The 23,416-nt window shown below is 44.3% G+C and overlaps 1 protein-coding gene across 2 annotated transcripts in view; it reads left to right on the top strand.

Annotated features, from left to right (window-relative positions):
* LOC147426900 (protein translation factor SUI1 homolog) overlaps nucleotides 1-22,951 on the top strand; it is a 56,607-nt gene extending 33,656 nt beyond the window's left edge. For both annotated transcript variants that reach the window (XM_086498344.1, XM_086498345.1), the window contains exons 4-5: nucleotides 22,588-22,641; nucleotides 22,723-22,951. In XM_086498344.1, coding sequence (XP_086354470.1) covers nucleotides 22,588-22,641; nucleotides 22,723-22,767 — 99 coding nt within the window. In that variant the 3' untranslated portion in view covers nucleotides 22,768-22,951. The remainder of the gene's footprint in view (nucleotides 1-22,587; nucleotides 22,642-22,722) is intronic.
* Nucleotides 22,952-23,416: the final 465 nt, after the last annotated feature.

Below are 23,416 nucleotides of genomic sequence, written 5' to 3'. Positions count from 1 at the left end.
TCACTCGCACGCACAATATCCACTCACTTTGTTCGTGACCATAGCACTCTACAAGACGGAAAGCTCTCTCTTTCCCTAAGAACTTAAAGGAACCTTGAGCAATAAAGATCACTAAGCTTGAGAAAATACAACATTCATTCCGCTGCACCTTACATTGGTATCAGAGCTTTGGAAGTGTTCTGCATTACTCAAGGGAAGAACCACAAGAATTTTTTTTTGCTTCTTGTGATCGCACGAACCCAAGTTTACTTGGACGTGGCGATTCCTAATCGTGTTTTGTTGAAGAGTGATAGGAATCCCAAGAAAGAAGGGCTTGTCCAGCCTCCCCTTGTGTCTCTTTTTACTCATTGAGAGCGGACCGTGCACTTAGCGGCCGGCCAATCGACGTGAGGTGGGAAAAAGCAACCTTGGTGTGAGCGCAAGGCCACTAAGGGGTGTGCCCGCAGAAAAAGGATAGAACTCGGGTGAAGAGAAGATCCTTCTCCAACGCGATTTGAAAACCTCAAGAACCCCAAGAACCCAAGACCCTCAAGACTCAAGAACCTCATGACCCCCAAGAACCCAAGTTCCTCGTGAACTTAAGAACCCAAGACCGGCAAGAACCCAAGTTCCTCGTGGACTTAAGAACCCAAGAAGCCACAAGAACCCACAAGAACCCACGACTTCAGAATGATCATCACTCGAAGCGGAATCGATACTTCGCTTGGAGGTGATGAGCATGAGAGAGGCGAAGAAGAATTTTCCCCACCAGGAGGTTTTTCTGACCCTTCCCCATCTACGACACTGATTGCACTAACTCCAATGGAGGAGTTGGAACTGTTGTTTATGGAATAGACTTTACAACGCAAAGCAAGAAATGCAGTAAGAATGGCAGCCATAGCGCGTGAGCATGAGCAAGCACGCTTGGAAGCCAAAGAACGACAAGCCACATTGGATCGTGAATTCAAAGAAAGAAAAGCAGAAATGGAACGCAGACACGCAGAGAACCAAGTAAGACAAGCAGAATTTGATCGTGAGAACAAAGCCCTCAAAGAACAGAGCGACCGACAGAACAAAGAGATGTTGCGACTTTTTTCTCAAGTACAGGCGTACTTTGCACAGAATCACGAAAAGGAGACTCCCTCCGTCTCTCCTTCTCCAAATCATGACCCACAGGATTTGCATGATTGTGTGAAGCATGATGATGATTTGATTGACCATGATTTGCATGATGATTTGGATGAAAAAGACAAGCATGATGAATTGCGTGAAGAAGATGTGATTGTTCACAAGGATGATATGTTAGTAGATGCTTTTTCTAGCGAAGCTAACCTCATTGTAGATTCGATCAATCACCAAGAATCGATCTTGGCTTTCGAGTCGAGGTCCACAGATCCCCCACAAGAAGATTCGATAGATTCCGAAGAAGCGATCTTGGCTTTCGAGCCTTGGTCCAAAGAACCATCACAGGAAGTATTGTGTGTTCGCATTATTGATATGCACGCATTGTTCGAGTGTTTCATTCGTGAAGGTTTCCTGTATTTTAGTCAGCATCGTTATGTGATCCCTTTTCCTAGGCATGACATATTGTATGTTGAGCCCGTTTCTCTCATGGATGAGCACGAATGTATGCGGATTGTTCATGAAAAGCTGAAAAGTTTGTATGTTAGGAAGTCACATACCATTTTTCTTCCGTGGCATGACACAGTTTCCGAAAGAGCACATGATAGTGTGAGCACCAAGCATGGGCATTTGTGAATTGCCACCGTTGATTGATTTCGATCACACAGAAAAGATTCGAGCGCATTGTTTGCATGTGTTTGATGAACGGGTTGTCACTCCGTCTCTATGTTCATCTACATTGCATACACAGTCTTTAGAGAAGACAAGATTTTTTTCCTTCACTTTACATGGAATGGGTTTGTTCATGGTTTTGTGTTGGAGATGGTTTCAGGAATTTTCAGCCATGGAGATTTTTGAAGACGGAAGAAGCAGGACTTTAGACGAAGTTGAAGCATCGAAGGAGCCACAGAAGACTTTGAGTCGCTTTCGGCGCGGCCCAAAGAAGCAAGCGTTGCAGACCTTTATAAAGTTCAAGTACCGCACGACCCACACATCAGAGTGGGCCGGCGAAGAGTCCCTTCCAGGATTCCGGATGCTGTTGGCGATCTCCCTCGATGCCATACAGTTCGGTACTAGTACCTCACTTTGAAAAGGAGGGGATGTCACGTGACACATCCCAACCCTATGTGTCCGTGGACAAGCTACACCACAACAGGGTTCAGTTAGTCCGATCAAGTTAGATTAGCAGTGATCTGGCACTTTTGTGAGTCTATTAGTAAACCGTGCATGCCCAGTCACTTAGCATAGATGCATATCCTCCGGTTGCACATAGCATGATCATCGGAATTCCCATCAGAATCCATTAGCATCAATTAGGGGAATTGTCCAGTGCATTTAGCCTATTTTCCTATTTATTGGTTATTTTCACTTATTATTTTTAAGCGACTTTCCAACAAAAGTAGGTAGGGCAATTTTGCTAAGTTAATATATAAGCAAACCAAAGTTCACACTTTCTGGCAGAAGAGGCAGCAGGAGCTTCCCGCTCAACAGGCAACTTCTCAGCAGAACCCTCTCCATTCCCTTGGCGAGGCCACTCCCTCAAGACCAGCGTTTTCATCCTAGACGACCTCTCCCTCCCCGGCGGTTCCAAGAACTGCCATCGCCCAACTCACTGGCTGCCTAGCGTTTTCATCCCATGCAACTGTCGCCAGCAAGCTGGAGGAGCTAGCGTTTTTGCCTTGACCAGATCAGCGTTTTTTTCAAGTACTAACGCCAGAGGAAAACTCAGCCCGTGCAGCGTTTTCATCAACCCAAAAAGCAGAGAACATCAGCGTTTTTCATCACCCTTTTGACCCTGACCAAAACAGTCATTTTCAGCCACTAACACAGCGAGAAAACAGCCATTTCCAGCCAACCAGAAGATCCCAGATTTCAGCCTAAGTCGCCGCCGTCGTCATCACCGTCGTCACCATCGGCATAGTCCAATTTGCATCTGTCCATTGCATACGCATTGCACACCGTTGTGCAATCAAGAAATAGACCACTCTCGCTGATGAGAGTGGGGCCTTCGGAGGAGGGTTTTACAACCTCTCGGTGTCGTATCTCTTCTCTCTCCTTCTCTCAGTCTCATTCACTTGCACGCACAATATCCACTCACTTTGTTCGTGACCATAGCACTCTACAAGACGGAAAGCTCTCTCTTTCCCTAAGAACTAAAAGGAACCTTGAGCAATAAAGATCACTAATCTTGAGAAAATACAACATTCATTCCGCTGCACCTTACAGAGAGAGAAGAATATGACACCAGAATGTTGTCAAAACCCTCCTCCGAAGGCCCCACTCTCTATGGCGAGAGTGGTCTACTATTGATTGCACAAATCTCTTTAATGCTTGGACTTGCCAACCATGTCGACGACGATGAGGAGGACGACGAGACGGGCTGAAATCTGAAAACGCTAATGGCTGAAATCTGCAAATCTTTATCTGCTGAATTCTGACTCTATGTCGGTGACGATGTCGATGGTGACGATGCAACAACGACGCGCTGAAAACGCAGATGCTGAAATCTGTGTTTTTCGGACTGAATCTGCAAACTTCGACAGATCTGACCGTGCGGCGAGGATCTACTACGGGAAGGTGAGATCTTCGAGGTTTGGGACTTCTAGTGCGATGTTTGACTGCTGAAAACTGAAAACGCTGGTGCTTATTGAGGTTCCGTCACGATGAATCTGCAAAACGCTAAGGGGTCATGCTGATGCAAAAACGCTAGGGCTGAAAACTGTCTTGCTGCTGCTGATTGTCCTGCAAATGCAAAACGCTAGGCTTCTTGATCTGTCTTGCTGCTGTAGGAGCTGATCTGCTGTGCAAAAAACGCCTGTTTGCTGTGGATGAAAACGCTAGGTCCTTGCAGATGCAAAAACGTTAGCTTTGCTGATGTGGGGGGTCTTGCTGAAAAGGTGCCTGTTGAACTTTGGTTCCTGCTGGCTCTTTTGCCAGAAAGTGCTAGCGCTAGGTTTACTTATATATTGACTTATTGAATTTGCCCGCCCTACCTAGTTCCCAACAAAAGTCACTTAAAAATAATAAGTGAAAAATGGCTAAAAATAGGGAAATTAGGTCTATGCACTGTAAAAATGCTCTTGATGGGTTCTGATGGAAATTTGATGATCATGCTATGTGCAACCAGAGGATATGCATCTATTCTAAGTGTTTGGACATGCATGGTCTGCAAACAGACTCACAAAAGTGCCAGATCACTTCCTAATCTAACTGAACTGAACCCATGTCATGAAGTAGCTTGTCCACGTACACAGAGGGTTAGATATGCACGTGACAGATCTAGATGCAATAATTGAGAAAATAACTATTTTGGAATATTGTGACAAGGATGAGATGACTAGATAGATTTTGATTGTGGAATTTGATTTTGTTTGGATGCATGCTAGAGAATGATCATTGTCATGTATGCATGAAGTCAATGTGTGCTCTTGATTTTTGGAGTTGTAATCATGGGTGATAACCTTTCTCTAAGGGGGAGGGGTATGTCACAACTTGATAACGTGGCATGACCATGGACCGCACTGGAAGAGAGAGGAGAGAATCGATCCGAACCGGGACCCAAAAAGGACCAAAATTTGGTCGTCACTGCTTGTGAAGCGTCGCAAGTTATACGCTTGATTTTGTGGCATAAACCTAGGTTGACGTGGCAGCTTGCATCAATATAGAAAGCAATTGACTTTTCTAGCTTTTGGGGAGTTCCAGCTATTAAAAACCTAGTGCTTTAAAGTTCGTAAAAGCAAGCCACGGGCCTACAAAAGAGTGTCTCATGGGAGTTAATTCTTGTAACTATTTCAATTTTCGTAAATAATTAATTTATTTACTAGAAAATAATGACTTAAATAGTTGTGTGCTGTCACAAACTGGTGACGTGGCAACCCTATAAGTTGTCCCAACTTATGGCCGGAAATTACGTTGACATCTTTTGGCAGTTTTGGACGACCAGTTGCTTTTGGAAACTGATTGCTTTTGGAGTTTGAAGCTTTTGGGGTCTTTGCTTTTAGCAACCCTATGTAACCTTTATAAGTGGCCTTTGGGGCTCACTTCTCAGAGCATCTGGACGCAGAGTCTGAGAGTGAGACCTACGGGTCCTCTTTGTACTTTGAACACATATTAATATAAAAAGAAATACCGAAAGGGGCGCCAGTCTTTGGGGCCAATACCTCTGGGCACGAAACTACGCTGGGCCGTGTCGTCTTTGTGAACTGTTTGAAGTGAATCTCTGTTGTGTCCTGGTAGAATCTTGACTTGGGGTGTCCAAGTTTGTTACAGTGGTATCAGAGCGCGGCCGATTTCTCTTCTACCGGGAAATCCGATGCTTTTCTCCTGACACTTATGGATTCCAACAAGAATCAATCGACTTCTCTGCATTTGCTAATGCGGGAGGAGATCACGAAGAAGATTTTAATGATCAAACCGAGGAAGAGTACGAGCCACCTCAGCCTACTCAGTACGAACTCGAAGAGATGGAATCGTCTCGGCAATCCATCGCAAAAGTGCACACCCAGTGGCAGAAAGAACCACCCAGCAAGTAAGAAACCTCCCTCTCCGAGGATGTTTACAGAGCAAGAATTCAAGACGTCGTTAAGACACAGATTAGTCAGCTTTTGGATGCAAACAACAAATCCAAAAAGCAAGAGAGAAAGCACAAGAAGGGGACTGACTTTCCGGGTTATTTGGGGCGTCAATCTTCTTTTGCATTGGCAAGAAAGCAAAAGAAGCGTGTACGATTTGAAGGACTACACAGTTCTTCTTCTTCTTCTTCTTCTGACAGTTCTTCTAGCTCTTTTGACTCGAGCGAGGAGGATAGAAAAGGCATAAAGCGAAGCAAAAAGCAAAGCTACGGAAAGGGCAAGAAAAAGGAAAAGATGCTCAGATTTCGCCCAGTTTTTGACAGTTCTACAGAGGAATCATCCTCAAACAATTTGGACTGTGACAATCACATGTTTTATGCAAAGAAGAAGCATTTTTACAGAGCCAACCAATATGACTTTCTTGGAGACAAAAGCAAGAAAGTAAAAGAATTCAAAGAAGGTGGACAATCGATTAAATTTGAATCCTTTTCTGGATTCCGAGCTCCCAGGGCTTTGGCCTTCATTCAGCAGTTCGGCATAGCTTTCTCCGGAGGGCATTACTTAGAGCACTCTATGATTAGGAGGGCTACATCTTTCTTCAAGGGAAATGCTCGAATATGGTGATCTACTCTTCTTCTGAGGAAGGAAGCTCCAGTTAAATGGTTGAAATTCAAAAGGCTCTTTATTTCTTCTTGGCTGACTCGGGAATACGAACGAGATATACGAATTGCTTGGAATCATCTTCGGATGACCAAGGGAGATTCTTTGGACGCTTATTGCAAGAAATATTGGAACTCTTTTCTACCAACCTCTTCATTTAAGGTCGTCTCTTTTAAGGAACAGATTGAGCGGTTTTGCTACACTCCCTACAGAGATCCGAGACTATTGCCTGGAACAAAAGTCGAATTCTATTCAAGAATTGATGAGTCATGCAAAACGGGGTTTTGTGATACATTCGGGAAATTTTACCTACCTCACTGATGAGATCGACTCAGAGAACCCAACAGACCTCTCACAATGAAAGTACAAAGAAAAAGAGTTTCCAAGAAAAGGACGACAAGGATACACGACCCCGGCTCACTCTTCAAGAGAGGGCTAGTTACATCAAAGAAGGGAAGTGTTTGGATGCGGGGAACATGGGTACGTCTCTGCGAAATGCTCCAAAAAGGCACATCAAGAACAACATGAAGACAGGCCAGAGAGTTTGAGAGCAACAAAGGAACGTGGCAGAAAAGGCAAGACTGGTTCCAAATTGCATGGGTACTGATCCAAGCACGATTGATGAAAGTACAGAACTTTGCTGAGCTTGGGGTAAAGCGAAAGATCAAGAAGCCCTGATTTCCTTTGATGGAGGAGCCAAGGCCAACTTCATTTCACCTGAATTGGTGGCACGGCTCGAGATTACACCCGATAGAATGGGACCACCAACAGAGGCAGTTCTAGCGGCACCCAGACGGGACATAGCCATTACACTTGTCATTGGCAAACTTCAGTTGCATTGTCAGGGGTATTTGGGGCACGAGGACTTTTACATAATGCCCTTGGAAGGTTGTGACGTCCTCCTCGGAGTCCCTTGGTACCATAAGAACAACGTTGTGGTCGATTATCGGGCAAAGAAAGTGACATTCACAAATGAAAAGGATTGAAAAATTGTACTTGATGTAAAACTGAAGGGCAAGTCTGTCCCTATTGTATCGCCCTCTGCCATTTCCAAATTAATAAAATCTAGTCTGTTTGTTTACTCGATCTATTTGAAAGAGTTAAAAGATGAACACAGAACCAATGTGTCTGAACTTGATAAAGAATGCCAAGATTTTCTCCACAGTCATGCTGATTGCGTTTATGAGGGCTTGCCAGGTGAGTTGCCACAATCTCGTCCTGAGGATCACACTATTGATCTGATACATGGAAGCACACCACCGAACCAGCCGCTAAAAGACCTTTTGGAAAAAGGTCTTATCCAGCCGAGTACTTCACCCTATTGCTCTCCTGTGTTGTTGGTTTTAAAGAAAGACGGATCTTGGAGAATGTGCATTGATTACAAAGCTCTCAATAAAATCACCATCAAGAACATATTTCCAATTACGAGGATCAATGATATTCTTGACCGACTACAGGGATCCTCTTGTTTCAACAGGATTGATTTGAAAAGCGGATATCATCAAATCAGAATCGCGTCGGAAGATGTCTACAAGACAGCTTTTCGGACGAGCTTCGGTTTATATGAATTTTTGGTGATGCCTTTTGGCCTTACCAATGCTTCAGCGACCTTCAACCAAATGATGGATAGGATTTTTAGAGAGTACAGATCTTTTGTCGGCACTTTCTTTGATGATATTATAGTCTTCTCCAAGGATGAGGCAGAACATAGACACCATCTGCTACAGGTCTTTCAGGCATTGCGAGGTCACAAGTTAGTTATCAATTGCCAAAACAAGTGAATTTTTCTTGCCGGAGATGCACTTTTTTGGACACATCGTCTCATCAGCAGGAGTACAGATGGACCCGGCCAAGATTGGCACTATTCTGGATTGGCCTGATTTGAAGAATGTTCATGAAGTTAGAAGCTTCTTGGGCTTATGTTCTTACTACTGGCGGTTCATTCAAAAGTTTGCACAGGTCGCTTTCCCTTTGCATATATTGACACAGAAAGGAGTCCCTTTCTCATGGGGACCCACAAAGTTGACTGCCTTTCAGACATTGAAAGAGAAATTGACTACGGGTAGCGGGACCAGTATTGACTTTGCCGGATTTACAAAAGTCATTCGAAGTGTATTGTGATGCTTGTGGTCGTAGTCTGAGTGCGGTCTTAATGCAAGAAGGCCATGTTATTGCCTATGAGAGCCGATTGTTCTCAAGGCTGGAATTGACAACACAGATTTATGAGAAAGAGCTTTTGGTGGTTATCCATGCTCTTACTCAGTGGCGACATTACCTACTCGGAGCCAATTTTACGGTCTTCACTGATCATTAGAGTTTACGCTACTTCTTGTCACAGAAGCAGCTTTCGGAAAAGCAAATGGGTGGGCTCTCAGTGGCGATATTACCTACTCGGAGCCAATTTTACGGTCTTCACTGATCATCAGAGTTTACGCTATTTCTTGTCATAGAAGCAGCTTTCGGAAAAGCAAATGCGTGGGCTAACATCTTGTCACAGTTTCACTTCCAGATTGTTCATGTTCAGGGACAAAAGAACTTGGTGGGAGATGCTTCGTCCCGGAAGATGTAGTCTTGGCTATTTTTGTGATTCATCATAGAAGCTTCGAAAACATGGTCGATCAGTATGCCACAGATCCAGATTTTGTAACAAACTGGGACACCCCAAGTCAAGTTTCTACCGTGACACATCAGAGATTCACTTCAAAACAGTTCACAAAGACGACATGGCTCAGGGTAGATCCGTGCCAAGAGGTATCGGCCCCAAAGACTGGCGCCCCTTTCGGTATTTCTTTTTATATTAATCTGTGTTCAAAGTACATAGAGGGCTTGAGGGTCTCACTCTTAGACGCTGCGTCCATATGCTCTAAGTAATGAGCCCCAAAAAGGCCACTTATAAAGATTACATGGGGTTGCTAAAAGCTGAGCCCCCTAAAGCTTCAAACTCAAAAGCAAAGTTCCCAAAAGCTTCTAAAAACAGCTAGCGCAATCTACGGAAAATCCGTATAGTTGTCAACGGAAATCACGGACGTCCGTATGTTGCCACGTCAGCATGTCAGCGTAATTTCCGGTTGTTCGTACAGTGCCACGTCAGCCTGTCGATGCATTATCCGGGTTGCTGCCACGTCAGCAGGGTTGTGTCTGAGAGCCAGCCAGGTCACCAGTTTGTGACATACCCCCCTCTTAAAAGAATTGTAATCGCCCTCAATTACGCTTGCAAAACAGACAGAGGCAGTAAAGTGTCTTAGTAGACACTGACTGTTAGTGCCGACGCTCTAGACACAACACATCTAGCACTTGTACAAATCGGCAGTCACATCATCGGACATCACAGGACATCACTTGACTTCACAGGACATCACATGACAAATCACATTTAAAGTCATTCCAAATGTCAGACCATGATTAATCGGCAACGTATATAGTAATCGCATCTAGATCCAATCGGGACCTTTTACGGGTCATTGTCACAAACGTGGCATTGCCCCAGATACACACACAGACATGGACGAGGTTGACAGTACGAAAACCCCAATTTTACGTTGACTACTGTTGATGTGGCATCCGTACGGAAATCCTTGAATTGCGTTGCAAAATCCGTTGACATGCTGACGTGGCAGGCTACGAAGAGCAGTACGGAATCTCCTGCTTTTGCGCTGGCTGAAAATAACTGGCAGTGTTTGGGAATAATGCTTTACTTTTAGAAGCTTTTTACTTATTGCTTTTGGGCATCCCTTGTAACAATAAATAAGTGGGCAGGGCCTCACTTCTCAGAGCATCTGGACGCAGAGTCTGAGAGTGAGCACCTACCCACTCTCTTGTACTTTGGCGCCATTCTATGGGGTCAACATCTCTAGGCACGGAACTACGACGGGCCGTGTCGACTCAAGTGTGGTTTGTGAATTGTTTTTGAAGTGAATCTCTGCTGTGTTGCGGTAGAATCTTGACTTGGGGTGTCCAAGTTTGTTACAGTGGTATCGGAGCACAGAAAGGTTCTTCTTCTACGGAGGATCCGATCCTTTTTACAATGCACACACAGCCTTTGGATAAGAATCTTCGCGCCCCGACCCCGGACTTATTAGCCACTCCCACCCTTCATACTTCGCATCGGGCGCGCTCCCGTCTTCATCGCTGTCTTACAGGGCATAAAGCCATAAAGAATCCTAGATTATACATGGGTTCTCGTGAAGAATCTGCCAGAGATGACAACTCTCAATGGGAAGGAAAGAAAAGTTGAAAATCCGGCGTGAGAACTAGAGAAAAGAATGAAGATTTGGGCAAATTTTTTTCAGACAAGTTTGCCAAAAAGGAGTACAAATATTGCAGATTGGCATATCTGTGAACATATTGATTAAGTACTCCAAGGACCTGAGATGGGCAAAACACCTGATTGATAAGATTTACTCGAGATGGCGTGTGGCCATTGCTTCTCCTCTCAGGTAGGGAGGAAAGCCAAAAAGACAGAAGAGTGCAGAAAAGCGGAACTTTTACTTGCAGAAAGACATGGAGAAGCACTCTTGAAAAGAAGCACTTCTATAGAGCCAACCAATATGACTTTCTCAAAGCCAAAAGCAAGAAAACAAAAGAATTTTAAGAAGGTGGACAATCAATTCAATTTGAATCCTTTTCTGGGTTCCGAGATGCTCCAAGGGCTTTGGCCTTCATTCAGCAGCTTGACATAGCTTTCTCTTTATGCTCGAACATGGTGGTCCACTTTTCTTCTGAGGCAGGAAGCTCCAATTGAATGGTTGAAATTCAAAAGGCTCTTTAGTTCTTCTTGGCTGGCTCAAGAGTACGAACGAGATATACGAACAACTTGGAATCTCTTCGGATGACCAAGGGAGATTCTCTGGACGCTTATTGCGAGAGATTTTGGAACTCTTTTCTATCGACCTCTTCATTTAAGAAGGTCTCGTTGAAGGAACAGATTGAGCGTTTTGCTGCGGACTTCCTACAGAGATCTGAGACTACTGCTTGGAACAAAAGTCGAATTCTATTCAAGAATTGATGGGTCATGCGAAACGGGGTTTTGTGATACATTTCGGAAATTTGACTTACTCAACTGATGAGATCTTGACTCAGAGAACCCAACAGACCTCTCACAATGGAAGTAGAAAGAGAAAGAGTTCCCAGGACAAGAAAAGAAAGTTACACGTCCCGGACAGACTCTTAGAGAAAGGGCTATCTATCTCAAAGAGGAGAAGTGTTTTGGTTGTGGGGAATTTGGACACATCTCCGCAAAGTGCCCCAAAAAGGCACAACGAGAACAGACTGAAGATAGGCCAGAGAGTTCTAGAGCAGCAGAGGAATGTGGCAAAAAAGGCAGATGAAAACATAACTGGTACCACATTGCGTGGGGCCCGAACCGAATCAGATGAGCGAAAGTACAAAACATTGCCACACTTAGGGCAAAGTGAAAGATCAGGAAGCCCTCATTTTCTTTGATGGAGGAGCCAAGGCCAACTTTTCACTTGAATTGGCGGCTCGATTTGGAATTACGCCCGACAGGCTGAGGCCACAGGCGGAGGCAGTTCTAGCGGCACCCGACAGGATGTTGCCATTACATCGATCATTGGCAAACTTCGTTTGCAATGTAAGTGGTGTTTATGTAAGGTGCAGCGGAATGAATGTTGAACTTTGCTCAAGATGAGTGCTCCGAATTGTGCTCAAGGGTTCCTTTTACTTACGGAAGGAAGAGCCTTCCGTTCTTTAATGAGAGAGCGTAATGGACACAAACAAAGTGAATGGACACTGTGCATGAAGGTGCATGAGACTGAGAGATAGAGAGAGACGAATACGAAACCGGGAAGTTGTCAAACCCTCCTCCGAAGGCCCCACTCTCTATGGTGAGAGCGGTCTACTTATGATTGCACAATCTCTACAATGCTTTGGACTTGCCGACGATGTCGACGACGAGACGGCTGAAATCTGAGAATGCTAAGGGCTGAGACTGCAAATCTTTATCCACTGAATTCTGACTCTATGTCGATAATGATGTCGATGGCGACGATGCAACGATGATGCGCTGAAAATGCAGATGCTGAAATCTGCGTTTTCTGGGCTGAGACTGCAAACTTCACTGGATCTTACCGTGCGGCGAGGCTCTGCTGCGGGAAGGTGAGATCTACGAGGTTTGGGACTTCTACTGCGGAGTCTGATTGCTGAAAACTGAAAACGCTGGTGCTCGTGGAGATTCCGTTGCGAAGATCTGCAAAAACGCTGAAGGGGCTTGCAGATGCAAAAACGCTAGGGCTGAAAATCCTCCTACTGTTGCCGGTTGTCCTGCAAATGCAAAACGCTAGGCTTCTTGTTCTGTCTTGCTGCTGTCGGGGCTGATGTGCTGTGCACAAAACGCCAGGTTGCCTGTGGATGAAAACGCTAGGTCATTGCAGATGCAAAAACGCTAGCCTTGCTGATGTGGGGGGTCTTGCTGAGAAGTTGCCTGTTGAGCAAGGTGCTCCTGCTGCCTCTTCTGCCAGAAAGTGCTAGTGCTAGGTTTCTACTTATACAAACTTAGTAAATTTGCCCTACCTACTTTCCAACAAAAGTCACTTGAAAATAATAAGTGAAAAATGTCAAAAATAGGTTTAATGCACTGGAAAATTCCCCTGATGGATTCTGATGGGAATGCCGATGATCATGCTGTGTGCAACCGGAGGATATGCATCTAATCTAAGTGATTGGTCATGGACGGTTTGCGAACAGACTCACAAAAGTGCCAGATCACTTCCTATTCTAGACTGACTTGACGGAACTGAACCCTGGTCATGGTGTAGCTTGTCCACGGACACAGGGTTGGATGTGTCACGTGACATCCCCTCCTTTTCAAAGTGAGGTACTGGTACCGAACTGTATGGCGTCGAGGGAGATCGCCAATAACCTCCGGAATCCTAGAAGGGACTCTTCGCCGGCCCACTCTGATGTGTGGGTCGTGCGGTACTTGAACTTCACAAAGGTCTGCAACGCTTGCTTCTTTGGGCCGCGCCGAAAGCGACACAAAGTCTTCTGAGTCCCCTTCCTTGCTTCAACTTCGTCTAGAGTCATGCTTCTTCTTTCTTCAAGAATCCCCATGGCTGAAAATTCCTGAAACCACTTCAAACACAAAACCATGAAAATACCTATTCCATGTAAAGTGAGTGGAAAAAATCTCGTCTTCCTAAAAGACTGTGCATGCACTGTAGATGAACAAATAGATGGAGTGCCAAACCGGTCACCGCACACACGCAAACAATGAGATCGAATCTTGTCGTGCTGATCTAAATCAATCAATTGTGGCAAAACACAATGGAAATGCCCATGCTTGGTGCTCATACTTTCTTGTGCTCTTTCTACAACTGTGTCGTACCAAGGAAGAGACATGGAAGGTGACTTCCTTGAATGCATACTTTTTAGCTTTTCATGAATAATCCGCATACATCCTTGCTCATTCATGAGTGAAACGTGCTCAACGTACAAGATGTCATTCATGCCTAGGAAAAGATATCACATAAAGACGTTGACTAAAATACAGGGAACGATTACGAATGAAACACTCGAACAATGCGTGCTGACGAATCATTCGAACTTATAGTACTTCCTGTAAGGGTTCTTTAGACCTAGGCTCGAGAGCCAAGATCGGTTTGTCGTTTTGATCAAATCTTCCTGTGGGGGTTCTGTGGAACTCGACACAAGAGCCAAGATCGGTTCTTCGTGATTGATCGAATCTGCAATGAGGTTAGCTTCACTAGAAACAGTATCAACTAACACATCATCCTTGTGAACAATCACATCATCTTTATCTTGCAAATCATTATGCTCGTGAGAAATCACATCTTGAAATGCAAATCATCATGCTCGTGAGAAATCACATCTTGATCATCATGCAAATCATCATGCTTGTCATTGTCATCCAAATCGTTATGCTTATTATTATCATTCAATTCATCATGCTTATCATCATGCAAATCCTGTGTGTAATGCTTGGGAAAAGAAGAGACTAAGAGAGTCTCCTTTTCCCGAATCTCTTGCATCTGTGTCTGCACTTGAGAAAAGAGTCGCAACATCTCTTGCATGTGTCGGTCGTTCATTGCTTTTCTTGCTTTGTTCTCGCCATCCATTTCTGCTTTTCTTTCTTCGCGCTCACGCTCTATTTCGGCTCTTTTTTCTACGCATTCACGATCAAATTCTGCTATTCTTTCTGCTCTTCTTGCTTCGCATTCTAACTTCCTGTCCATCATCATCATGTCGAAAAGCTCCATAGGATATGGTGCAATCTTTGGCGTAGATGGGGAAGGGTCGGAAAAACCTCCTGGTGGGGAAAATTCTTCTTCGCCTCTCTCATGCTCATCACCTCCAAGCGAAATATCCATTCCGCTTCGAGTGATGACCATCCACTGAAGTCGTGGGTTCTTGTGGTCTTGGGTTCTTAAGTTCACGAGGAACTTGGGTTCTTGGGGGTCTTGGTTCTTGGGGTTCTTGAGTTCTTGCGGGTCTTGAGGTTCTTCGCTTACAATCTGTGTTAGAGAAGGATCTTCTCTTCACCCGAGTTCTGCTCTTTTTTGCGGGTGCACCCCTTGGTGGCCTTGCGCTCACACCAAGGTTGCTTTTTCCCACCTCAGCTAAGTGCACGGTCCGCTCTCAATGAGTGAAAAGAGGCACAAGGGGAGGCTGGACAAGCCCTTCTTTCTTGGGTTCCTGTCACTCTGCAAAAACACGATTAGGAATCGACATGCCCAAGTGAACTTGGGTTCGTGCAACAAGCAAAAAAATTTCTGTGGTTCTTTTCAAAACATTGCCAAAGCTCTGATACCAATGTAAGGTGCAGCAAAATGAATGTTGAAGTTTTCTCAAGATGATTTCTCTGAATTGTGCTCAAGGGTTCCTTTTACTTACGGAAGGAAGAGCCTTCTGTTCTTTAATGAGAGAGCGCAATGGACACAAACAAAGTGAATGGACACTGTGTGTGAAGGTGCATGAGACTGAGAGATAGAGAGGAAGAATACGACACCGGGAAGTTGTCAAACCCTCCTCCAAAGGCCCCATTCTCTATGGTGAGAGCGATCTACTTATGATTGCACAATCTCTACAATGTTTTGGACTTGCCGACGATGTCGACGACGATGAGGATGACAACGAGACGGCTGAAATCTGAGAATGCTAAGGGCTGAAATCTGCAAATCTTTATCTGCTGAATTCTGACTCTATGTCGATAATGATGTCGATGGCGACGATGCAACGACGACGCTCTGAAAATGCTGATGCTGAAATCTGCGTTTTCCGGGCTGAAACTGCAAACTTCGTTGGATCTGACCGTGCGGCGAGGATCTGCTGCGGTAAGGTGAGATCTACGAGGTTTGGGACTTCTACTGCGGAGTTTGACTGCTGAAAACTGAAACCGCTGGTGCTTGTGGAGATTCCGTCGCGAAGATTTGCAAAAACACTAGGGCTGAAAATCCTCCTACTGCTGTCGGATGTCCTGCAAATGCAAAACGCTAGGCTTCTTGTTATGTCTTGTTGCTGTCGGGGCTGATCTGCTGTGCACAAAACGCCAGGCTGCCTGTGGATGAAAACGCTAGGTCCTTGTAGATGCAAGAACGCTAGCCTTGCTGATGTGGGGGGTCTTGCTGAGAAATGCCTGTTGAGCAAGGTGCTCTTGCTGCCTCTTGTACCAGAAAGTGCTAGTGCTAGGTTTCTACTTATACAAACTTAGTAAATTTGCCCTACCTACTTTCCAACAAAAGTCGCTTGAAAATAATAAGTGAAAAATGTCAAAAATAGGAAAAATAGGTTTAATGCACTGGGAAATTCCTTTGATGGATTCTGATGGGAATGCTGATGATCATCCTGTGTACAACCGGAGGACTTGCATCTAATCTAAGTGACTGGTCATGCACGGTCTGCGGACAGACTCACAAAAGTGCCAGATCACTTCCTATTCTAGACTGACTTGACGGAACTGAACCCTGATCATGCTGTAGCTTGTCCACGGACACATAGGGTTGGATGTGTCACGTGACAGTTTAGGACACGAGGACTTCTACGTAATGCCCTTGGGAGGTTGTGACGTCCTCCTCGAAATCCCTTGGTACCACGGGTTGAGAAAGCGACTTTGACAAATGAAGGGCACAAAGATTGTACTTGATGAAATTCAGTTTCTTTACTCGATTTTTTGGAGAGAACTGAATGATGATTGAAGGTCTAATATGTTTTGACCTCGAAAAAGAACGCCAAGATTTTCTCCACACTCATGTCGTTTGCTTTTCTGAGGGCATGCTAGGAGAGTCGCCACTATCTTGTCCTGAGGATCATACTATTGATCTGATACCTAGAAGCACTCCACCGAACCGGCCACCTTATTGAGTGAGCCGAGCCCAGAATGAAGAGATTATAAACCAAGTGAAAGACCTCTTAGAAAAGGGTCTTATCCAATTGAGTACTTCACCTTATTGCTCTCCGGTGTTGTGGGTTTGGAAGAAAGACGGATCTTGGAGAATGTGCATTGATTATAGAGCTCTCAATAAAATCACCATCAAGAACAAATTTTCCGATTCCGAGGATTGATGATATTCTTGACCGACTAAAGGGATCCTCTTGTTTCAGCAGGATCGATTTGAAGAGCGGATATCATCAGATCCGAATCGTGTCCATCAAGAACAGAGTTTCCGATTCCGAGGATCGATGATATTCTTGACCGACTACAGGGATCCTCTCGTTTTAGCAGGATCGATTTGAAGAGCGGATATCATCAGATCCGAATCGCGTCAGGAGATGTCTACAGGACAGCTTTTCGGATGACCTTCGGTTTATATGAATTTTTGCTAATGCCTTTTGGCCTTTACCAATGCTCTAGCAACCTTTAACCGAATGAACAGGATTTTCAGAGAGTACAGATCTTTTGTTGGCACTTTCTTTGATGACATTATAGTCTTCTCCAAGGATGAGCCAGAACATAGAAAACATGTGCTACAGGTCTTTTAGGCATTGCGAGATCACAAGTTGGTGATCAATGCAAAGAAGATTGAATTTTTCTTATTAGAGATACATTTTTTGGGACACATTGTCTCAGCAGTAGGAGTGCAGATGGACCCGGCCAAGATTGAGACTATTCGTGATTGACCCAATTTGAAGAATGTCCATGAAGTTAGAAGCTTCTTGGGCTTATGTTCTTACTTTAGGTGGTTCATTAGAAAGTTTGCATAGGTTGCTTCCCCTTTGCATATCTTGACACAGAAAGGAGTCCCTTTCTCGTTGGGACCCACAGATGTGAATGCCTTTTAGACTTTGAAAGAGAAATTGACTACAGGACCAGTTTTCACTTTGTCGGATTTGCAAAAGTCATTCGAAGTATATTGTGATGCTTGTGGTCGTAGTTTGTGTGCGGTCTTAATGCAAGAAGGCCATGTCATTGCCTATGAGAGTCGATTGTTTTCAAGGCCGGAATTGACAGCAAAGATATATGAAAAAGAGCTTTTGGCGGTTATCCATGCTCTTACTCAGTGGCGACATTACCTACTCGGAGCCGATTTTATGGTCTTCACTAATCATCAGAGTTTAAGCTACTTCTTGTCAGAGAAGCAGCTATCGGAAAAGTTGATGCATTGGGCTAACATCTTGTCACATTTTCACTTCGAGATTGTCCATGTGTAGGGACAGAAGAACTTGGTGGCAGATGCTTTGTCCTGGAAGCCGTTGGTCTTGGCTATATCCGCGATTCATCATAGAAGCTCGAGGACATGGTCGATCAGTACGCCACAGATCGAGATTTTTTCAAATGTATTCAGTCGAATATAGAATGGGAGGTAGTAGCGGGATATTCCATTCAGGATGGCTACTTGATGAAGAAAACGATGTTGTGTGTTACATAGCCGTTGAGGGAAAAGGTTCTAACCGAATGCCACTGTCCACCATTTACGGGTCATCGTGGCATTGATACCACCTTGAAAGGTGTGGAGCGATACTTCTTTTGGCCGAGACTCAAGAAGGATGTGGACGATTTTGTACGTAGTTGCTTGGTATGCCAGAAGGTCAAGTTTGACAGGCATAAAGCACAGGGATTGTTACAGCCTTTGACCACTCCCACCCGCCCCTGGGAAAGTATTGCTATGGATTTCATTTTTGATCTCCCGAAGACATGGAGTGGGTAGATGGTATCGGGACTGTTATTGACAGATTTAGCAACCAAGCTCATTTCATTCCAGTGAAGAAAACAGTCAAGCCGGATCATTTAGCGAGACTGTTCATTGCCCAGATATTCAGATTACATGGCATGCCTGAGACAATAGTCTCTGACAAAGATCCCCTATTCACGAGTTTGTTTTGGAAGGCTATTTGGGAGAACATTGGCACACGGTTGCAATTCTCATCATCTTTCCACCCGCAGACAGATGAGCAATCTGAGATTGCAGATTCAGTCGTACTGAATTTGTTGAAGTCTTCTTCTTTGGATCAAAAGACTACACGGGGAAAGTTTTTGCCCTTGGTGGAATTTGCCTACAATAACACGATCCACTCTTCGATAGGGAAGGTGCCATTTGAGATTATTGAAGGTGCTACGAAGGTTCCACCCTTCCTAAGCACGAAAGATAAGATTTTTGAAGCCGATGAGTACACGAGGGACTTGGACACTGCTTTTGCCAAGGTTCGGGTGGCTTTAACGAAATCTTAGGAAAGACACAAGAAGGCAGCAGATCGTTGCCGTCGCGATTTGAAATTAAAGGAGGACGATTGGGTGCTCTTCTGTTTTGAGAAGGCACGCCTGAGAAAGAAAAAGCGAAAGGAGCGGCTTTTTCCAAAGCTTAGTATGAGATACTATGGACCTTTCCAGATAAAAGAAAAGATAATGATGTCTCCTTTAGACTGAAGTTGCCCAATACTTGGAGAATTCACAGTGCTTTTTATGTGAGTCTCTTGAAGCCTTTTAAAGGCGACGTGTCCCATGATGGGGAGCCAGATGAGCAATCCGAAGTGGAGGAAAGCGAGGAGATACTCGTTCCAGAACAGATATTGGCACATAAAGATAGAAAGATTAAAGATAAAGTGATGAGGCGGTTCTTGGTTAAATTCAAGAACCATCCCGCATTGGATGCAAAGTGGATGGAGGAGGAGGACCTAGTAGATACTCTTCAGATTGTGGAAACTTACCTTGAAGCATTCGGTTTAGCATAGTCTACTCCGATAGAACCCCGTTTTCAGCATGGGTGAATCTAGTGCAGCGGGTTTGCACGAGAGGGGAGTCACTCCGCTCCTTTGCCGACAGATTGCCCCGATCTTTTGATATAGAGTCACTGGTGTCCCTTTGGGTTTCAGGGATATTGCTGAGCTGACAATATATTGTTGAATGACTTTATGAACTGGAATTCTCGAAAATGATACTGATTGATTTGTACTTGACTTGTTTAAGTGCAGGAACTGATAGACGAAATGACTGCAACATTTTGGTCTCATAAATCTCTATAGACATGATTGCAATATAGATTAGTTAATCCGGCATTCGTGAGGTCCGACTGGATCTGATTTGTCATGTGATGTCCTTTAATGTCGAGTGATGTGATTGTTGATTGGTACATGTGCTAGATGTGTTGTTCCTAGTGCGTCGGTACTAACAGTCAGTGTCTGCTAAGACAGTTTATGGCCTCTGTCTGTTTTACAGGCGTAATCGAGGGCGATTATTGCTTTCAAGAGGGCGGTATGTCACAAATGGGTGACGTGGCATTGCCCCAGATACACACACACAGACAAGGACGAGGCTGACAATACGGAAACCCCCGGATTTTATGCCGACTATTGTTGACGTGGCATCCATACGGAAATCCCTGAATTTGCGCCGCAAAATCCGATGACATGCTGACATGGTAGGCGTACGAACAGCAGTACGGAATCCCTTGCTTTTGCGAGGGCTGAAAATAATTGGCAGCTTTTGAGGATAATGCTTTAATTTTAGAAGCTTTTCACTTAATGCTTTTGGGGCTATGCTTTTGGGCATCCCTTGTAAATAAGTGGGCAGGTGCCAGGACCTCACTTGTCAGAGCATCTGAACGCAGAGTTTGAGAGTGAGCACCTATTTACTCTCTTGTACTCTGAACATGGATTAATACAAAAAGAAAATGGGGCCAATATCTCTAGGCACGGAACTACGCCGGGCCGTGTCGACTCAAGTGTGATTTGTGAACTGTCTTTGAAGTGAATCTCTGTTGTGTCGTGGTAGAATCTTGACTTGGGGCGTCCAAGTCCGTTACAGTCAACGCGGCATTGACACCACCTTGAAAGGTGTGGAGCGTTACTTTTTTTGGCCGAGACTCAAGAAGGATGTGGACGACTTTGTACGCAGTTGCTTGGTATGCCAGAAGGTCAAGTTTGACAGACATAAAGCATAGGGATTGTTACAGCCTTTACCCATCCCTACCCGCCCCTGGGAAAATATTGCTATGGATTTCATTTTTGATCTCCCGAAGACACAGAGTGGGCATGATGGCATTTGGATTGTCATCGACAGATTTAGCAAGCAAGCTCACTTCGTTCCAGTGAAGAAAATAGTCAAGCCGGATCATTTAGTGAGAGTGTTCATTTCACAGATTTTCAAATTACATGGCATGCCTGAGACGATAGTCTCTGACAGAGATCCGTGATTCACGAGTTTGTTTGGAAGGCTATTTGGGAGAACATTGGCACACTGTTGCAGTTCTCGTCATCTTTTCACCCGTAGACAGAGGGCAATCTGAGATTGCAAATTTAGTCGCGATTTGAAATTAAAGGAAGACGATTGGGTGCTCTTATGTTTTGAGAAGGCATGTCTAAGAAAGAAAAAGGGAAAGGAGCGGCTTTTTCCAAAGCTTAGCATGAGATACTATGGTCCTTTCCAGATAAAAGAAAAGATAAATGATGTCTCCTTTAGACTGAAGATGCCCGATACTTGGAAGATTCACAATGCAGTTTATGTGAGTCTATTGAAGCCTTTTAAAGGCGATGTGCCCGATGATGGGGAGCCAGATGAGCAACCCGAAGTGGAGGAAAGCGAGAAGATACTCGTTCCAGAACAGATATTGGCACACAAGGATAGAAAGATTAAAGGTAAAGCGATTAGACGGTTCTTGGTTAAATTCAAGAACCATCTTGCATTGGATGCGAAGTGGATGGAGGAGGAGGACCTAGCAGATACTCCTCAGATTTTGGAACTTTACCTTGAAGCATTCGGTTTAGCATAGTCTACTCCGATAGAACCCCGATTTCAGCATGGGTGCATCTAGTGCAGTGGGCTTGCACAAGAGGGGGGTCACTCCGCTCCTTTGTCAATGTTTTTATATTAATCTTTGAGCGAAGTACAATGAGAGTCTGCGGGTACTCACTCTCAGACTCTGCGTCTAGATGCTCTGAGGAGTAAGTCACCGAGGACTTATTTATTCTTACAAGGGATGCCCCAAAAGCAGAGCCCCAAAAGCTTTAAAATTAAAAGCAAAAGTTTCCAAAAGCAACCGGTCTTCCAAAAGTGCCAAAAGCTGTCAGCGTAATTTTCGGAAATCCCCGTACTGCCACGTCAGCAGGCCAGCGCGTTTTGTGAAAATTCTGCCACATCAGCAGTCAGCGGAAATTGCGGGTTTCTGTACACTGCCACGCCAGCCTGTTGGCGCGTTTTCCGAGCTGCTGGCACGTCAGCAGGGTGTGTGTGTGTGTGTGTCCGGGGGCCTGCCACGTCACCAATTTGTGACATTTCACCAACACCGCTGTCATATTGGGCACATTAGTCTTTGTAAAATAGTCGGTGATTTCCATGGGCAAACCAAAACATTTGTTTTGTTTTAGCAGTATCTCTCGATCTGCTCTGTAAATGGCACAACCTTGTAGGAGGTAACGAGCAACAATGCCATCCAAAACTTATTGTACTCTTGAAGGTTCTCAATATCATGCCATGCTGCGTAACACCCACGACAAAAGTGTTTGTCAGCTATGCAGACGAAAAGACATGTTCAAATTGGACAGGGGATGAAGATGATCGAACCAGAGTAACGCATTTCTTTGAAAAGGATGGCGGCCTTAATGCATTTCTGTGGACTCCATGAAAGTTTTAAGGGACTTCAACCCACATTTCTATGTCCTTATGGACATTGCTTATTTTTTACTTGAAAGGCGAATATCACTTTTGTCATGTCTTGTCTAGATCTATGTTTTACAAAAGAGGTGTGTGTGTGTGTGTGAGAGAGAGAGAGAGAGAAGAAGAATGGCGCTATAGTTTTTGGTTTTTTGTCTGTGGAAAGTCTGTCTCATGGGAAATTGATTCTTCTTTCAGGTGATTCAGCTGCAGGGGGATCAGCGAAAGAATGTTTCTCAGTTTCTTGTGCAGGTATGTTAAAGCCTAGATTTGAGTAGAAGTCATCAATTTTGTGTCGATCGGTTCTCATAACGTCCAACTTGAAAGTTGCAGGCTGGTGTTGTCAAGAAGGATCACATCAAGATTCATGGCTTTTAAATGATCGAGAACTTACCAAGCCTAAGAAACAAATTCCACCGTGGTTGTGTCTCAGCAAGCAGTGTGGATGGGTATGGGTGTGTTATGGCTATGTACTTATTGATTCTCAACTGTGAAAGTTGTAATGCTTATCTTAGATGGTCGCTTGAATTAATGATCTTTTAATCGTGAAGAAGATTGAATTGATCGTGTGCTTGCTTGCTGTCTTTGTTGTAAAAAGCTTACGAAAACCTTTTAACTTTGAATGATCAAGTCTTATGTAACTGTATGAACATCCAAAGAGCATCTAATTTCCAGTTTTAACACTTCAGTTCATCGTGTTCCAAGAATGTTTTTTGTTTTGTAAGCAAAGTTAGTATCGGTCTGCCTTGTATGGTGTAAGTCACAATGTTATCTTTGTACCAAAAGCATGAAAGACCGCATGTAATTCTTCACTGTGCAAGTGCCATTCATGTACTTTGGGATCTTTTGCAGGAATGGTCATGGCTTCCTTTCCTGGAATATTGTGTTTTCCAAGTTGAGTAGTTGCTTGAACAATTCTGAGTGCATCTTAGGAACTACATTAAATTTAACTTTTTTAATCCTCATTTAGCAAATTTGACTAAAATTCTGGACATGAACTGCTGTTCCTCTTGCCTTTGTTTACTTC

The sequence above is a fragment of the Adiantum capillus-veneris genome, chromosome 24, assembly GCF_014529385.1.
Source record: "Adiantum capillus-veneris isolate H3 chromosome 24, ASM1452938v2, whole genome shotgun sequence".
In the NCBI taxonomy this organism is placed as follows: domain Eukaryota; kingdom Viridiplantae; phylum Streptophyta; class Polypodiopsida; order Polypodiales; family Pteridaceae; genus Adiantum; species Adiantum capillus-veneris.
The sequence above is the reverse complement of the archived record's forward strand: the minus strand, read 5'-3'. Positions and strand labels throughout refer to the sequence as shown.